The 18,855-nt window shown below is 46.3% G+C and overlaps 1 protein-coding gene across 1 annotated transcript; it reads left to right on the top strand.

Annotated features, from left to right (window-relative positions):
• Positions 1-15,283: 15,283 nt before the first annotated feature.
• Positions 15,284-18,576, top strand: RIPPLY1 (ripply transcriptional repressor 1). Its single transcript, XM_040265031.1, has 4 exons — positions 15,284-15,613; positions 16,489-16,564; positions 17,128-17,192; positions 17,754-18,576. Exons 1-4 carry the CDS (start codon positions 15,360-15,362, stop codon positions 18,013-18,015), a joined length of 657 nt encoding a protein of 218 aa, XP_040120965.1. The 5' UTR covers positions 15,284-15,359; the 3' UTR covers positions 18,016-18,576.
• The last annotated feature ends 279 nt before the right edge of the window (positions 18,577-18,855 follow it).

The raw sequence follows: 18,855 nt of genomic DNA, 5'->3' as shown, positions 1-18,855 counted from the left end.
AGTCTGAAAGGAAAAGAAGAGCAGTCTGAGAAAAGCAGTATCTGTTGAAGGAGAGGAGTCCTTGGTGAGAGAATAAAGGGAGGAAAATTAGATCTGGGAAGAGATGGCTTAGGGAAGAGAGCAGGACAAGAGGCAGGAGTGGAGATTTTGAGAAAGAAAATCCAAGAGAGATTTGTATAAAGTGAGGTCTTGAGGGAGAGGGAGGAGATGGTGCTATAAAAATAGGAGTCTAGAAGGAGAAAAACGATGACCAACCTAGACAGCGTATTAAAAAGCAGAGACATCACTTTGCCAACAAGGTCTGTCTAGTTAAAGCTATGGTTTTTCCAGTAGTCATGTACGGATGTGACAGCTGGACCGTACAGAAGGCTGAGTGCCAAAGAATTGATGCTTTCGAACTGTGGTGTTGGAAGACTCTTGAAAGTCCCTTGGACAGCAAGAAGATCAAACCAGTCAATCCTAAAGGAAATCAGTCCTGAATATTCATTAGAAGGACTGGTGCTGAAACTGAAGCTCTAATACTTTGTCCATGTGAGGCAAAGAACCGACTCACTGGAAAAGACTCTGATGCTGGGAAAGACTGAGGGCAGGAGAAGTGGGTGGCTGAGGATGAAATGGTTGGATAGCATCACCAATTCAATGGACGTGAGTTTGAGCAAACTCTGGGAGATAGTGAAAGATAGAGAAGACTGGCGTGCTCCAGTCCATGGGATCGCAAATAATCAGACACAATTTAGCAGCTGAACAACAATGAGAAATAAAAAAAGATTCTAGGGGGACTTCCCTGGTAGCCCAGTGCTTAACAATCCACCTGCCAGTGCAGGGGACTCGGGCTCAATCTCTTGTCAGGGAACTAAGATCCCACATGCCACAACTAAGACCCAGCCAAATAAATAAATACTTAAAAAAAAAAGAGTGGTTCTAGGGACAAAGGGGGAGGCATGAAAAGACCATGGGAGGAATCAGGACTGATGGCAGAGAGGGTCAGACACATGCCAAACCAAGAAATTCTCATCAAGTTCATGAATGACCCCTAAAGTCATCAAATCCAAAGGCCACATCTCAATTCTTAACTTCTTGACTTCCATGCAGAATTCAATGTCCCCAGTAACTTTGCCCTTCTTGAAATGTTTTCTTCTCCTGGCCTCTGTAATATAACTTTCCCCTGATACCCCTCCTATCTCTCTGGCTACTTCTTCATCAATTCCTCCTCCCTTATATATCTGTTTCTCAGGAGCCTGACCTAGGACTTCTTCCCCTCTCCCTCTGCATGTCCACTCTTGGAATTCTCATTTATCTCTTACGGTTTCAATGACTCTCTATAGTCTCATGACTTCCAATCATCACTTTTAGCCCAGACTTCTCTGAAATCCAGACCCCTATATACTGATGTGCATCTGTGTTTGTGTGCTAAGTTGCTTCAGTAGTGTCTGACTCTTTGTGATTTCATGAACTGTAGCCCGCCAGGCTCCTCAGTCCATGGGGATTCTCCAGGCAACAATACTGGAGTGGGTAGCCATTCTCTTCTCCAGGGGACCTTCCCCACCCAGGGATCAGACCCAGGTCTCTTATGTCTCCAGCACTGGCAGGTGGGTTCTTTACCACTAACACCACCTGGGAAGCCCATGCCACCTGGAAACATCTCCATTTAAATACCTCAAAAGCATCTCAAAATCAGCATGTTCAAAATTGTATCCTGGATTGCCCTTGAACTAAAACCAATCGTCCCTCAGTTTTTTCCTTTTGAAAAAGCTAGCTGTTTAAGCCAGAAGCCTCAGAGTTAATCTTACTCTTTTCTCTCTCTCTGACCTTCCACACCCCCATTGCATCTGATCTTTAAATCCTTCCAATCTTATCCCCTCTGAAATCCAGACCCTTATATACTGTTGTGCATATGTGCTTGTGTGCTAAGTCACTTCAGTCATGTCTGACTCTCTGCAATCCCATGGACTGTAGCACGCCAGGCTCCTCCGTCCATGGGATTCTCCAGGCAAGAATACTGGAACGGGTAGCCATTCCCTTCTCCAGGGGATCTTCCCGACCCAGGGATCTGCCTGCAATGCAGGAGACCCAGGTTCGATTCCTGGGTCACGAAGATCCCCTGGAGAAGGAAATGGCAACCTACTCCAGTATTCTTGCTTGGAGAATCCCATGGACAGAGGAGCCTGGCAGGTTACAGTCCATGGAGTCACAAACAGTTGGACATTACTGAGTGTCTAAGCACATACACACATATCCATCCCAAACTCCCTAACTATCCCTTCTCCCCATCCTTCCTTCTGGCATTCATAAGTCTGTTCTCCTTAGATAATCCATCTATGTTTTGTAAGTAAATTCATTTGCATCATTTCTTTTTAGATTCCACATATAAGACCACTTTAAAGTTTTAAAAACTATTTAGGAAACAACTCAATGTCTTTCAGCTACTGAATGGATAAATAAACTATGGCACGTCTGTACAATGGAATATTCCGTGTATTGTGTCTGAGTCTTTGTAACCTCCCCCTCCAACTGTAGCCCGCCAGGCTCCTCTGTCCGTGTAATTTTCCAGGCAAGAATACTGGAGTGAGTTGCCATTTCTTCCTCCAGGGGACCTTCCCAACCCAGGGATTGAACCCTTGTCTCTTAAGTCTCCTGCATTGACAGGTAGATTCTTTACCATTGTGCCACCTGGGAACCCCACAATGGATTACTACTCAGCAATAAAAAGGATGTATTAACACCACTGATACAGGCAACCACATGCATGAGACTCATATGTATTATGCTGAGTGAAAGAAGCTATATTCAAAAGGCCTCTTACTGTGTGGTTCCATTTATATGACATTCTTCAAATGACAAGGCTATTGACATGGAGCACAGATTAGTGGTTGCTTGGGACTGGGAGTAGGGACAGAGGTTAACTACAGTGATATGGCACAGGGAATAGTTTTGGATGTTGTAACTGTAAAGATTGTTGTATAAGTCTACAATTCATGGAACTGTACACCCAAAAGAATGAATTTTAAGTATCTTTTCACATTTGGTCACACAATATAGAATGACATGTATGTCAATTTAACAATAAATAAATAAATAATACTAGCTAAAAACCTATTAAAGATTCCATGGTACATGCCAGCCTAGATGGGAGAGGAGTTTGAGGGAGAATGGATACATGTATATGTATGGCTGAGTCCCTTTTCTGTTCATCTGAAACTATCACAACATTGTTAATCAGCTATACCCCAATGCAAAATAAAAAGTTTAAACTTTGAAAAAAATTATTAAAGACTCCAAGAAGGCTTTACTTTAAATGGGTTATATCATTTGATATTTGACATAATAGAAATTAAAATGGATAAATTTTAAAACTTTTTAATTCAAAATCACAATAATATACCTATTGCATGTTAACATATATTTAATAAATCAGGAAAGGAGTACGTCAAGGCTGTATATTGTCACCCTGCTTATTTAACTTATATGAAGAGTACATCATGAGAAACACTGGGCTGGATGAAGTACAAGCTGGAATCAAGATTGCCAGGAGAAATATCAATAACCTCAGATATGCAGATGACACCACTCTGATGGCAGAAAGTGAAGAACGAAAGAGCTTCTTGATGAAAGTGAAAGAGAGTGAAAGGTGGCTTAAAATTCAACATTCAGAAAACTAAGATGTTGGCATCTGGTTCCATCACTTCATGGCAAATAGACAGAGAAGCAATGGAAATGGTGAGAGACTTTATTTTCGGGGGCTCCAAAATCATTGCAGATGGTGATTGCAGCCATGAAATTAAAAGATGCCTACTCCTTGGAAGAAAAGTTATGACCAACCTAGACAGCATATTAAAAAGCAGAGACATTACTTTGCCAACAAAGGTCTGTCTAGTCAAAGCTATGGTTTTTCCAGTAGTCATGTATGGATGTGAGAGTTGGACTGTGAAGAAAGCTGAGCACCGAAGAATTGATGCTTTTGAATTGTGGTGTTGGAGAAGACTCTTGAGAGTTCCTTGGACTGAAAGGAGATCCAATCAGTCCATCCTAAAGGAAATCAGTCCTGAATATTCATTGGAAGCACTGATGCTGAAGCTGAAACTCCAATACTTTGGTCACCTGATGTGAAAAACTGACTCATTGGAAAAGACCCTGATGCTGGGGAAGATTGAAGGCAGGAGGAAAAGGGGACAACAGAGGATGAGATGGCTGGATGGCATCAGCAACTCAATGGACATGAGTTTGAGTCAAAACCAGGAGTTGGTAATGGACAGGGAGGCCTGGCGTGCTGCAGTCCATGGGGTCTAAAAGAGTCGGACACGACTGAGTGATTGAACTGAACTGATTTAATGAAAAATTACTATTTTCCAGGACAAAAAATATTAGCAAGAAAACTGGCATTGTACTACATTTTTCCAAATCTCTTTTTAATATCCGATTGTATAAAAAACAGCTGGATTCTCATACCTGCTTTTGCATTCAGTCTGTTGCAATATGTTGTTTTGGTTAAAGTATATGAGGAGAATATAGCCTCACAAAGATATGTAGCTAGAGAAGGGAGTTATTTAATAGTTTTAAGGTAGAATTCTAAGAATGATCCCCAAAATGACCCTCACCTGTATATAAATGTCCTCTCCTTTGAGAGTGGGTGTTAACGATGTTTATCACTCCCATGATTATGTTGGTTATTTGGCAAAGAGAGATTTTCAGTGGGACTCATCTAATCATATGAATCCTTTAAAAGCAGATTGCTTTCTCTGGCTAGGGGCAGAGAAGGAAGAGAGATTGGAAGCATGACAACATGCCATTGATGGTTTGAACATGGAAGGGGACACATGAGAGGAAATGTGGGCAGCCTCTGGGAGCAGAGAGTGGCTTTTAGATGACAAGCCAGCAAGGCAACAAGGACCTCAAACCTACAACCTGAAGGAACTGAACTTTTCTAATGTTCTGAGTGAGTGTGGAAGCAGAAATTTCCCCACAAGAGCTTCTAGGTAAAAATCCAGCCCAGCTGACAACTTGGCTAAGCAGAGAACTCAGGTGAAACCCCCTGGACTTCTGACCTACAGAAGTGTGAAATAATAAGTGGTTATCATATTAAGTTGTTAAGTTTGTGGTACCTTGTTATGGCAGCAATAGAAAACTAATACACTGTGAATAGTCTTCTTTGATGCTACGTCTAAACTTCACAGGTGGTAATATCTTAACGTTTGTTGGCAATGTTGAATCTGAAACCATATCAATGAACCTTTTGCACTCTGTTAAATTAAAATCCATTGGACCAGCTTGCACTTTGAATGGATCTATTATCCATGATTTTGTAACATCATACGTTAGTCATTTGGAAAATGACTCACCCAGTTATACAGATCTTCCAGTTGTTGACTCATTTTGTGATTGTACTCTATAAACACTCACATTCATTAATATAACTATTAATCTTATCAAAAATGTCTTTAGGGTATTGAGAAATTCTCAAGCTTACAGTAACAGTTACAGGTTTTCCAAAATTTGACTTCTTACTTGAAAGCTTAGAGTTTATCATTGACAACAAATACTATCAGTTATTTCCCTTGAGATGACAGGATCGCTTGATTCATTTTCAAAATGTTGGCCAAATACTGAAGTCTAAATAACCATAGTTTTCCTGTCAATTGTTCTTTCAAATTAAAAAAAAATGTTCCATGAAAAACTGGCTAGTTTAGCTTGCAATTCAATCAAACAAGTGCTTTTCCTCATGCCAACATCATACTGCAATATGAAGCAGAAGTGCCTTAGATATCCTTCCTATTTGTCATACAAACTGTTAAAAACAAAATATACTCAAAGGATTGAGATTTATTATATTAAAAATGAAATTTCACTGTTCAAGCAAAGCTTTTACTTTTTTGGTCAGACCTTGTGGCATGCAGGATCTTAGGTCCCTATGCTGGGATCAAATTCAACCCCTGCATTGGAAGGCAGAGTCTTAACCACTGGACTGCCACGGAAGTCCCCTAGAACATTCTTAAGTGAAACTCACATTTCTTCTACCAGGAATATATTGATGATGCAGTTTAGTGCCACTGCCTTGATCCATGCTTAGGTACTTTGACCCATTATTGCTTTTATTCCATCAGTGCAAATGTCAACACAATAAAAATGGCAAATAATGTCTCAGTATTACCAAGCAAGTAGTTTTGACTGAACCCCCTGATAGGGGGAGCCCCCAGATGTTTTTGGATCACACTTTTAGGCCTGCTGGTCTAGGCTGAGGCTAGAGGAGAGGGAAAGAAAGAGGGTGGAGGTGAAACTTTAAACATGCTTAGAAATGTTCTGTCAATAGAGGAGACAACTGGAGATAAGGTGGAGAGAATTTCTAGATTCCTTCCCTCCAAGGACCTCTGCTGTGCTCCTTTTTCTTCTGACCTGCCTTGCTCCTGAGCTGTCCCAACCAAGTCAACAGCTACCCTCTGGACTCCCCCATCCTGAGATCATGGATACTCTGTCTTACAAGGCCAAAATACAAACAGAGAAACTCATCCTGGCCTGTGCACCTGTCATGGCTGTTTGTCCCCCTACCCTAGAGCCCCTAAGGCTCTACTAGACTGACTAAAATTAGTCTTCTCAGACCAATTACCGTGTGTGGCATGGCTTCCCAGTCACATGGAATGAGTGCCCTCTGTGTACCCAGTCCTGTGCCGGGAGCTGATCACTTCAATAGGATGCCTTGCTTCACATCCGAGAAGGGAACTTGGATGATAAGCCACGGAAGTAGGTGGATATTGGCATGTCCTGGAGTAACTGAGGCTCAAAGGGGCAGGGAGAGGTAGAATATGAGACATGGGGAAGAGAGAAGGCATTCCAGACGTAGGCAGGCAGGAGTAGAGATGGCCATGTGCAGGGCCAGTGTAGTAACAAGCCTGCTAGAAGTGAGAGGAGGAACTGGGTGAAACTGGAAGTGACGCTGAAGTTACAGGGGAAATTGTGAATGCCTGACTTATCTGGTCATGGGTTGCCAGGGCAGATGTACGAGCAGCCTGGAAGGTGTATTTCAGAAAACTGAATCTGGCCATGTGTGCAGAAAACACCTGAAAGTGTGTGGGAGAAAAAGAATTAATACCAGTTTACCTATACGATTTCATTCCATCCTCACTCCAGCCCTGTGAGATGGGTACTATTGTTTTCATCTCCAGGAAGTTGAGGCTCAGAGAGATTGGTTGATTTACCCATGACCACCTGGATGGTAAACTACAGAGGAGGGATTCCAACCCAGGCCGGCTTCTGAAGCCGATGTTCTAAATAACTACAGTGATGAGAAAAACAGAATAATTACAATAACTGATGACAGCTGACATATACTGGATCCTAAATATGTGTCTGGTTGAACAAAGGACACATTCTTTCATTCAGCCTTCACTACAGCCCTGTGAGATAGGCACCATTATTATCTCATTTCACAGATGGGGAAATTGAGATATGAAAAGTTATTTGCCCCAGGCCATAAACAGCTAAGTGCCAGAGCTGGGACACAGACTAAATTGATCTAACTCTAAAGCCCAAACTTTTCCACTTTACAGTCTACTGCAAAAATACTGACATTAGAGGATAAGGCCTAAGCTCGAGTGGTAACCAAACACTCTATAACAGTGGCTACTGAAGGCTGAGTACAGAGCTATCATGAAGCAAGCAACGACAGCACTTCTGGTGGTCCCCATTTCTGAGTCAAGAAGTGGTGCCGTTGACAGGTCAGGTCGAGTCTCAGAGCACTGGTGATGGCCATGGTGGAGTTGTATTCGGCTTGTGGCACCAGTTACCCACCTCCATTGGCGCCCTCTGCCATCTGCTTAACTCCATAGCAGCACAGGGGCCTCAAAGTAGGGCACCTGGGGCAGCTGTCACAAGGACCATACCCTACACGGATGGATGCTAAAGTCTCAGACAGCACTGAAACAAAACAGACTTAAATCTCAATCTCAGATCTTTTCCCCACTAGCTATTTGCTAAGTCACTTAATCTTCTGTGCCCGTTTCCTGCATGTCTTTAAATGGGAGGAATCATAGTATCCACCTCCTAAGACTTCCATATGAGCAAATGAAATAATAAAGCAATAAAGTGCTTAGCACAGTGCCTGGCACATCACAAGTGCTCCATAGCAGTAGTGTTATTTGCTCAGTCTTGTCCAACTTTTGGGATGTTATGGACTGTAGCCCACCAGGCTCCCCTGCCTGTAGAATTCTCCAGGCAAGAATACAGGAGTGGGTTGCCATTCCCTTCTCCAGCAGTAAAGAATCCTGCAATGCAGGTTTACAGTAAAGAATTGCAGTAAAGAAATCTGCAATGTAGGAGACGCAGGTTCGGTCTCTGAGTGGGGAAGATCCCCTGGAGAAGGAAATGGCAACCCACTCCAATATTCTTGCTGGGAGAATCCCATGGACAGAGGAGTCTGGTGGGCTACAAGCCACAGGGTCACAAAGAGTCAGACACAACTGAGCACAGAACAGAACATTTTTGTGGTGGTGGTGATTATTCTTACTAGTTTGTCAGGACCCACCTCCCAAGAAGATATCTGCCGCTGGTTACCAGTATGAGTTGTTTGCCTAGGCAGGATCTGCAGGATGCCAAGACTGAAAAGAGAAGAGAAGAGAATGCACTACTGAGAATTCAGGACTACGGACTGCATCTTCCCCAGGCCTCAGGCCAGGCTGGGAAAGGGGGCTGGCCAGAGGAGCCAGGGCTGGACAGATTGAATAGAGGAGGGAGTGCCGTTCCCAGGCACCCTCCCTCCCACCCTCCTGCTTCCTCAGTGCTCTGTTTTTCTAAGCCCCTGCCATCCAAATGAGGAGCAAATGGGGAGCTGCGAGGGGCTCTGCCCAGAGAGCCCACCACCACATGGGCCACAGGCCCTGGACTGGATGGCGGCCAAGAGGGAAAAAAGTGTAGGAGGAGAGCTGACCCAGCAACAAACTGTTCTCCAGAGGGGACCCCCATCTCAGGCACCCAAGGGGCTGGGTCCAAGGCTTGGCACATTTGGGACATTTGGACTTGAGGGCAGAGGCCCCAGGAGCCATTTGCTTCTTTTGCTCTGGAGACAGGCTTGGGTGGGAAGAGAATCGCCCCCATCCCTCCTCTCTCAGAGCAGAGGCTGTCTTGCTTCTCGCCTCCATGAGGCCTGCGTTCTGGTTTCTAGGCTTCCTGCCCATGAACCCAGGGACCCTGGGCCAAGAGGCAAAGGCTAGAGGGAACAAGTAACATCTCCTTTCCCGAGGTGAGAGCAGAGCCTTTTCTGGACTTTTCTACCTGGCATTCTAAGTCCTCCTCTAGTTTCCTGCTGGCCTAGACTCTCCCTTTACCCTGCTTGGCCCCCTTTCCACACCAGATCCCCACTAGCAGGGCGGGTAGCTCAGTGGTTAAGAGAACAGAGACCACCTGAGTTCAAAGTTCAGCCTAGTCACCTTTGGTTCTGTGACCTTATTGTTGTTCAGTTGCACAGTTGTGTCTGACTCTTTGCCACCCCATGGACTTGTAGCCCACCAGGCTTCTCTGTCTATGGGATTCTCCAGGCAAGAATACTGGAGTGGGTTGCCATGCCCTCCTCCAGGGGAATCTTCCCCACCCAGGGGTCAAACCGATGTCTCCTGCATGCACAGTCGGATTCTTTACCACTGAGCCACCAGGGGAGCTGGGATGTGACCTTAGGCAAGCATCTTAACATGTTATTCACAAGAGGCGTTTCAATGTCACAGACATCAGTTTCTGTAATCCGCCCCCCCAACCCCTGGTCAATAATGTGTTAATCTCACCAATAAATGAGGCTGGAAATAGCATTTTCTTCATAAGGTTGTTTGTGAGACCAGTTAATCCATGCAAAATGCTTAGAACAGTGCCTGCTACATAAATGTTTAACAAATGTTCTGTCTTGTTACTATCCACTCCTGTGCCAGGATTACATTCCCTCTTCTGTCTGCCCACATAAGCCCCACCCTGCTCAATCATCCCTCTTCCATGAGGCCTCCCTGGCACCACCTGTTCTCCTGACCTCTATTACACTCCCCAGCGAAAGCAAGGACTCTGGCATGAACAGCACTAATTATGAGTCCCAGAATAACATATAGTCCCTTGCATGCCTGCTTAGTCGTGCTCATCTCAGAAGATAGGCATCAGCAAGCAATACACAAAGACACGCACACACACACACACATGTGTGTGTGTGTGTGCACTGTGCTTAGTTGTTCAGTCATGTCCAATTCTTTGCAACCCCATGGACCACAGCTCCCCAGGCTCCTCTGTCCATGGAGTTCTCCAGGTAAGAGTACCGGAGTGTGTTGCCATTTCCTCCTCCAATCTAGTCCCTCAAGTGTGGTCAAATTTTATGACTGGGACCCACAGTAGGAAATGTTTGTTATGGCATAAACCAGGACGTGCATTTATATATCTTTCAATCTAGATCTAGAGATATATGACTAAAGCAAAAGCCTCACAGAATAATATATGCCCTTATCTCATGTGTTTCACTCTTCCATTTGCTGTTCAATTTGTTAAATGCTGGCTGCAACCCACTAAATCAATTTTAAGCTCTGCCACTGGTTGTGACCCACAGTGTTCCCTGTGATTAACCCTATATGGGATGGGACTGAGACTTTCAGAGGCTCTAAACCATGAAAAGATTACAGGTGAAAGGCGTGACCTGTTTATAGAGTGGAGGTCTCTAAAGAGGAGCTGCACTGGAGGCTGCATAGAGGGACTTGGAGGCAGAAGGCTGGAGAGGAAGGCTGGGCTTCGGCAGCAAAGGGCTTCAACTGCCACACAAAAGAGATTGGACACTTCCCATAGGCAACTGGGAATCACTGTAAGTGTTTAAGCCCAGAAAGAGCAAAGTTTGTCCCATGTTATAGGAAGATCACAGGATGAGCTGGGAGGAGGATGATTGGAAAGACCAAGTCAAGAATGGGGGAATCTATCCACGTGAGAGAGGATGGATGAGACCGTAATTGAAGAAACAACCAGGAGAATGGGGAGCACAGAGGAGACAAACGTGAGAAATGATTTTCTTATTTTCTCAAGCCCCAAATCAATAGGACTTGGCGGCTGAGGCTTTTAGCTTGAGTGACCGGGCCAATATGATACTGGTTATCGAGGTAGGAACAGAGGAGGTTGGTGGGAACAAAATCAGTTCAGTTTTGCAACAGGTTTGAGACACCTATCAGGAACATTTCAGGATGGAAATATGTCTCAATTTTTCATTCATTGAATAAAACATTAATGGGACTGGACATTTCTATCTTGACAAATAGGGACATTAAAGAAATAAATTAATATCCACCATTGCCATCATTTCAGGAAAGAGAGAATATTTTGCCACCAAAAAGTTTTAAAAAGGCAGAATGTCAGAATAAAGGACAATCGTTTATAATTAGATACATTGAGATTATTGAAAAACTCTACTTTTGATGTTTCTCCCATTTTGCCATGACCCGTTGAAAACATTACTGTGTATCAGCTTTGTTTGTGGATTGTAATTGACAGCCACATATTTGAGAACTGAGCAGAAGAAAAGTCAGCAAAAGATACACAGGGGGGTAGTTCCAGAAGTAGGAGGGAGGTAGTGACCAAGAAAGAAAGGAGAGCCTCAGAAATGAGGACTTGGTCAAGAGTGCCTTTGGCCCCAGAGTTCAAAGAGATCATTGAACTTGGCACTCAGGTGGTCATTGGTGACCTTTGGTAGTGCCCTTTCACAAGGAGGATGGGGCTGAGGCCAAAATGCAGTAAGTTGAAGTATGAATGGGAAGTTGAGAAAAGTATAGACTCTACATTCAACGAATTTGAGGGTGAAGGAAAGAAAAGAGAGAAGAGGAGGGAGGGGAAGAGAGAGAAAGATATTGAAAGTTAGGGGAGCAAGAGAATACATTTAGGAAAGGAGGGACTTAATTCTGGGGGATAACAGAGACAGGTACTTTATAATCAGGAGGGAAAGAGCTGGTATAAAGAAGCCGAAGTTTCCTGAAGAGAAGGGTCATAATGCCCGGAGGAAGGCCCCAGAGAAGGAGGGTGGATAAGGCCAAGGCTCGAGTGAACAGATTAGTCTTTAACGAGAGGGGCACCTTGTCCCCTGAGAAGGGAGGGCTGGAGGGGAAGGAAGTTGGAAAGGCAGGCCAGTTTGGGGGGAGTGGGGCAGGGCACTGAGGTAATTCACGCTTCAAAGCCTGTGTTTTCTCAGGGAAGTGGGAGGAGAGGTTGTTCTGTGGGTAGAGGGGAGGGGCAGGAACGTGGTAAGAGTTGAAGCAACTTTGGAATGTGGCCCAGGGAATGGGGACACTCGAGCTGGGGAGAGCTGAGGAGTGGACAAGGGAACACGCTCCAGGGTGGTAGGGGGAACCAGGCCCCACTGACATTGATTGAGCCTGTCCCGTGCAGGTCTTGTCTCCCTCCCTAGCTGTCAGCACCGTGAGGCAGTCTGTTCCTCTTTATAGTTCATTCTCTTGCCTGGCAAGGTCCAGAAGTGTCTGGCCCAGAGAACGCACCAAGCCCTCTCTGAATGTTCTGGCAAAGCAATCACTGACAAAACCCAGAGGCACCATAAGGCTGTTAGGGGTAAGGGAGGTAGGATCATAACTGCCGTGACAGGAAGTTCTTCGTTTTGATTGTTCCAGACCTTTCTTGCCACCTTGCTAGCCACCTCACTCCTTTTATGTGCGAGGGCAAAGGAGAACAGCCAGGTTCCCATTCTTACCCAGCAACCCTTGTGGGTCTTAAATCCTTCAGACTGAGGAGAGGTCCTCAAGAGGTGCCAGTGGCTTCATCTCCCACAAGCTAAATGAGGCTGAGGCAATTCTTAGGGAGGTGGTGAGACAGAGCAGCTGTGCAGCTGGAGAAGAAAGATCCACACTCATAGGCCTGAATGCCACCTGAGCTCTAGGAGAAGATGCCAGGAGCTGGCATGAGGGGAACCCTCAGGCCTGCAGCTCAGGAGAGTGAAGGAGCTGGATGGCCCTGATTGTGAGATTGTGGCTGAATGAACACAAGTTCAAGATGCCTGGGCATGAGCCCTGGGCTCTGGAGGAATATCTACCTCTTCTCTCTTTCCCCGCTCCTGACCATTTTCAGGGCACCTAGAAGTCAAAAAGATGCCCCGGTTTGACAATAGGTCTGCTTCTTCCTCCTTCACATGCCATCTCCTTCCAGCCCAGTCTCTTCATCCTGGCTCCCTCTCAGCCTCGCCCCTCCTTTGAGCCAGTGGCGCAATACATGCACATTTTCATCTCCTGGAGGTAAATTTAGCAAGAACCCTCAGAGACCGATAGAAACTCAGGCTTCCCATCAGCTCTGCTCGCCATCCCCCACTCCCCCCTCCCTCTAGATTTTCCACTCCAAGATCCAGGATCCGGGATCCAGCCTGCACTTACACAGTTCAGGGACAGAGGGCTTAGCCCAGTCCAAGACTCCACTCATTTCACCACATATAATAAAGCTCTGTTTATGGAGAACCGGTACAGTGCCAGGTCTCTGGGTTAGGTGGAGGCTGGGCTGTTACAAAGTTTTCCTTTGACTGAGCCAAAATGTATCTCCTTGTAGCTTCTACCCGTGGGCCTCAGTCCTGCCCTTTGAAGTCACACAGAACAAGTGTAATCTCATTTCAGTCAAATCCTCAGACATTTGAAAATGGCCATCATTTCCCCAACAGTTTTCTCTTCTCTGTGGATAAACATTTCTTTCTTTCTTTTTAATTTTATGTCTTTACTTTTTATTACCCAAACAGTATCAGGGCTTGTGGAACTTTTGGGAAAACTCAGAAAAGCCTAAAGAAGGAAATAAAAGTCTACCATAATCTTATTCCCAGAAAGCACTGTAACTTTCTCCTTTCTTCTAACCAGACTCTTTTTTCCCCCCTGCACACTGTATATTCTACTCTCCTTTTTTTTTCTTACCAAAACAGGATCATCCTCCAAATTATGTGGTACAGGCTTCTTTTTTTCACTCTTCAATATATCAACCTTTCCCCAGTCTTCTACCATGCCAGTTTTAATATGAACCTGTGTAACTGTTCAATGATTTATTTAACTGGCTTTCTAAAGTAAGACATTTGGCTTGTTTCCAGTTTTCCTTTGCTACAAAGAACACAGTGGGGTTGAAATTGGAAATGGGGGTTATGTGAACAGAGAAAAAAACAGCACTGGGATCAAATTATTCACACTTTTAGCATCTTTCTTTTTTTCTAAACTTTCTGTGTTGATAATTATACTTCCTAGAACACGATTATGAGTGCCTGCTTAGTATTCGGTGGTAAGGACTTACCCTAAATAATCTAACTTGTTTCCTGTCATTGGACATTGAGGTGGTTTCTAATTTTTGACGATTACACACCTGGCTGTGATGAATATCCAAGAAGCTAAATAAACCTGCACTGGTGCTCGACACTGAGGTCAGTAGTCATAGTTTCAAACCTCTGAAGCATAAGGAACCTGCCAGTAGTTGTAACTGCAAGCATTTTGGCAAAGGCCCAGAAGACTGGCTGAGACTGAGAGGATTGTGACCCAGGTGCTGGGCTTGCTGGGGTCAGTACCCATTTACCCAGAGCCCGTCACAGAGTGTTCAGCCTGACTGGGCCCTTTGGAACCACTGGGCTTGCATCCTCCTCTCACACTAGAGGGAACCGAGGCACCGGGAATCCAGGCGCCAGGGTCAGAGATGGTCTTTCAGCAGACCTCCCCCAGCACCCTGGCACCTGGACTGGAAGCTGAGCTTTGAGATCAGCAATCCTACCTGGAAACCCCTGCAAATGCTGCCTGCACTCCCTTCTCAAACCACTGATGGCTGAGGCTGGAGAGGGGATTCAGACAGGCACTTCTGCAAATGCACTGCCCAGTAAAAGGGAGGGCATGGAAACAAGACTTGAGGTCCAACCCACAGGCAGTCAGACCAGCCCCACCCAGACGCTCCATTTTTCTCTAACCCAGGGGATATGCTTCATAGTGGTCACCCCATATCCGGTCCACCTGGCCAGTCTATTTGGGGTTTGAACTGAAATAACGTGAGTCTCACTGGCCTCAGTTGTCCCTTCTCACTGGAAACCAGCTTTGCTACTGGTCTCTCTCCCCAGCGCCTGACAACTTTCTGCAGTTTCTAAGGCACTTCCCTTGTTCCCTTCCCTCAGGCCTTGCTACCACCTGGGGAATTCGCACAAATGGTGTTCGATTTGCCTCTTTTGTGTTTTCCTTTCTGACTTGGAGATAAAGAACCGCACCCCCTCCTGCCTATTGACTCTCTGTTTATTCAACTGGGAGAAATTTCACACCCAGGAACACGGGTATCCCTTCCCAAGCCCCTTTGCCTAAATCTTCACACACACACACCCCCCCCACTGCTCCCCAGGTATCTCATCCTGGTATGTCCCTGAATAATTTATGAGTCCGGGCAGACCTTATAAAAAGGTCTCCCAGGAAAAGCCAGAAAAGTGCGGGACACTGAGGAATCGCAGCCCCCACAGCCTGCCTGGCCTTTACACCCTAAGGATGGACCCTCCTGCCCTCGCTGCTGCCACCCCTGCCCTGGCCCTGGCCTCAGCTCCAGCCCTAGCACAGGGCTCCCTGGCACTGCCCTACCTGGGAAACCCATCGCCCCTTCTCTCCTCTGGACAAGAAGTAAATAAATATGAACGGTAAGTGGAACTTGGCCTTTGGTCATTTGAACTCAAGCTTAGTGGGGTTACTGGGACAACAAAGGAAATGAGAAGTCCGGGGCCCCCCTGTTCTCTGTGCTCCCTCCACAGCTCAGACTCTAATATCTCAGCTGGCTCTTCACCTCACTAATCCCTCTGACTCACAGGAGGAGACTTGGGGACAGTGGGCATTGCCAAAGCTGAAAACTAAGCAGCCAGGCCCTCATGCGCCAAGTGGCTCAGTCCACTGAGGGGCAAAGGGGAGGCTACCAGGAAATCTGGATTGGACAGGACCTAGGCTGAAGAGCAGGGAACGAGGTTCAAAGTGCCAAGAGGCTGATAACCAAGGGACTGTCTCTTTCCTGACCACACCATAAGCTCTCCGTTTGCTTTTCTTCTTACCTTTTGAAGTCTAGTGAGGGAGCAGTGGACCCAGAAATATATTTGGCCCCTTTCCCCATCCCAGGAAGAGGGCAGAACTGTGAGCTCTACTTTTGGGGGCAGGAGGTAGGGGGCAAGATAGTTTCTACCCAACCCTCATTCATTCATCCAAACGTGTAACCGTTCACTAAACACTGACCAAAACACCTACTGTGTACCAGGCATTATGCTTTGGTGTTGGGGATTCAGATACCATTGAACATAAATCTGCCCTTAAGAAGTTCTAAGGTTACTAAACAGATAATCATCCAACAGGTGTGATAACATTGTTGAAGCAGAGGAGGGCCATCTGTCTTGACCTGGACTCAGGGTCCTTAGGAAAGTCTTCCTGCAGGAGATGGAATCCAAGTCAAGTTTTTGGAGGGCTTCTTTTCTTATTTCAGGGAAGCCAGACTCTTTCTCCTCCACCAACTAATCTCTCCTCTTTGTCTTAGAGGAGCTTCTCTTTGGAGGCCCTGGCTGACCTCTACAAATGACCTCCCCAGGCAGGTGAGGAAACGTGTGGATTTGGTGAGTTGTAGCCCCTGTCCCACGTGTTCACATACACACATGACCATGTGCAGGCACTCAGACCTGGTCCCTTCCCAGAGGGGCCCCCCAACCTCTGACCTTCGACTTGGGCTGTAGACCCAGAAAAGCACTTTCCCAGCCTTGCCCACTTTAGCTGTGCAGAAAGCTGAGCCCCAGAGCATGAGAGGGACATGGGCAGGCTCCACGGCACATGTGCACTGGGGTTGGTGCTAGAATCACGGTCTCGTGGCACCCAACCACGGGGTTCTTTCCCACCCCCACCCCACCCCCACGTCTTTGCTGCCCCAGTAGAACTCTGTCCCCTGGACCATCTCCAAACAGGTGTTAGAACAAGGACAGGAAAGCAAACAACCCCCCGGACTCTGTCCACTTGTTGTTCAACTAGAACCAGGACAGATCCCCTTATGGGGGGCGGGTACTGAACCCCAGAGATGTCTAAGGTCTCTTCTAAATCATCTTACCTACAGGTTGCTGACCCCTGATACAGAAGAGGCAGTTATCTGACCATGCACTTTGAGCCACATGCTTTTTGCTTTTGACAGGCCCCCGGTGGGACAACACATGCCAAGGTCACCAAGGTTGACTTTGAGTTCCATCACCCGGTCAGGTAAGTTTCTGGCACCAGGCACAGAGCCTCATGTAGATCTATTAGCCTTTTAAATCCTCACAACAGCACTATGAGGCAGGAGGAGGGAGGTACTGCTATGATCACTCTTTCACAGACCAGGAAATGGAAGCTCAGAGAGGTTAAGGGACTTGGCCTAGGTTGCCTTCCCTGGAGTCACTGTCATTGACCGCTAAGAACAAGCCCCTGTGGAGAGATCAGTGAAGAAAGCCTTAGCAGGAGATGGAGGACATGGGGCTAGAAAATGCTTGGCTGCAGGCCTTCTGGGGTGGGGAGTAGGGAGGGGGATCAGTTGGAGGATTGATATATGCCAGGCCTGGGTCTCTTCACAGCTATAGGCCCACCAGACATGACCTTCCTGCATGGAGCCATTTTGTAACATTCCAGAAGGTTCTGTTACAAAGCTCCCTTTCTTCTTTTTCCATCTCACCCCATTACTGCAACTAGAAGGAGTTTAGTGTCTGGCTTCCTTCTTGGTCCTACTGACCCCTCTGCACATGGCAGCCTATGCAAGTTGGGGCCATATTTCTTCTCTGTCCACAGACTCTTTTGGCCTAAATCCTGCTCCTTTGACTACCTGTACAGTGATGGGGAGATTTTACTGCAGAACTTCCCTGTCCAGGCAACCATCAACCTCTATGAGGACTCAACCAGCGAGGAGGAGGAGGAAGTGGAGGAGAGAGAAGAGGAGGAGAAAGAGGAAGCAGATGGAAAGGGGCCAGAAGGGTGTGTGAAGGTACCAGGGTCAGCACCACACAGGGCCACAGCTCATTCTCCCTCCCTGCCCCTGACCTGTCCCAACTGAACCAGTCAGTCTGATGGGGTTCATTATGCCTGGCAACGTTTCAGGGCATTGATTAGCCAGGAATCCCCAGGAACAGTTCTCTGGATTGAAAGTTGGGTCCTCAAGTTACCAGCTCACCCTGGCTACACCCAACAGGTCTGTGAGCCCAGCCCTCTGGCATCTTATTGGATTGCTATTGTGTTGCCAATGAAAGGGTCCTAGGAACTCTAGGGGAAGGAAAATTTGTTTTCTGAGCCCCCCAGGGAGCAGATGAGGATGAAGCATGCCTATGCAGAGAATTGCCACTCTTCAGGGCTCTGACTCCCCAACCATTCAGGTGGCCATGATGTCCTGTCTTCCTGTGGTAAACCTGACTTCTGGCTTCACCTCCACGGATGCAATACCAACACCAGTTGGGGTGCCTTTCTGACGGACCTTGCAGGAAGGAGAGGGGCCATCTAAAACATCAGTCTACTTTGGGGACCTCTTCCCTTTCGGTTGTTATCTACTGGGGTCTGTATTTTGGCATGAGACGAATCAGGAGAAAAATAAACTAGATGATGTTTACCTTTTTTCCTGGAACTGGACTGATTTCTTAACTGAACTCTGCCCATGTTTTGAAGTCATGGGCACAGGGTCAGAAACCAGCTCAAGGCCAATCCATTGCTCTACCTGAGGTCAATTGACAGATCTTTCTTCACAGGGATGTACCACGGGGGGCCCAACAGGGGGTCAGGCCTTCTTGGTCAACTTGTGCAATCAGGTTTGATTAAACCTTAAAGACAGCTTGGAAAGGGAACAAAAAGGACCTCAGAGGGCAGCTTAAAAGTCAGAAGCAGAGCTGGAGGTGGGGGAAGGTGA

The sequence above is a fragment of the Oryx dammah genome, unplaced genomic scaffold (assembly GCF_014754425.2).
Source record: "Oryx dammah isolate SB20612 unplaced genomic scaffold, SCBI_Odam_1.1 HiC_scaffold_23, whole genome shotgun sequence".
Classification (NCBI taxonomy): domain Eukaryota; kingdom Metazoa; phylum Chordata; class Mammalia; order Artiodactyla; family Bovidae; genus Oryx; species Oryx dammah.
Note: the sequence above shows the minus strand (reverse complement) of the source record. Positions and strands in the feature narration are given on the sequence as shown.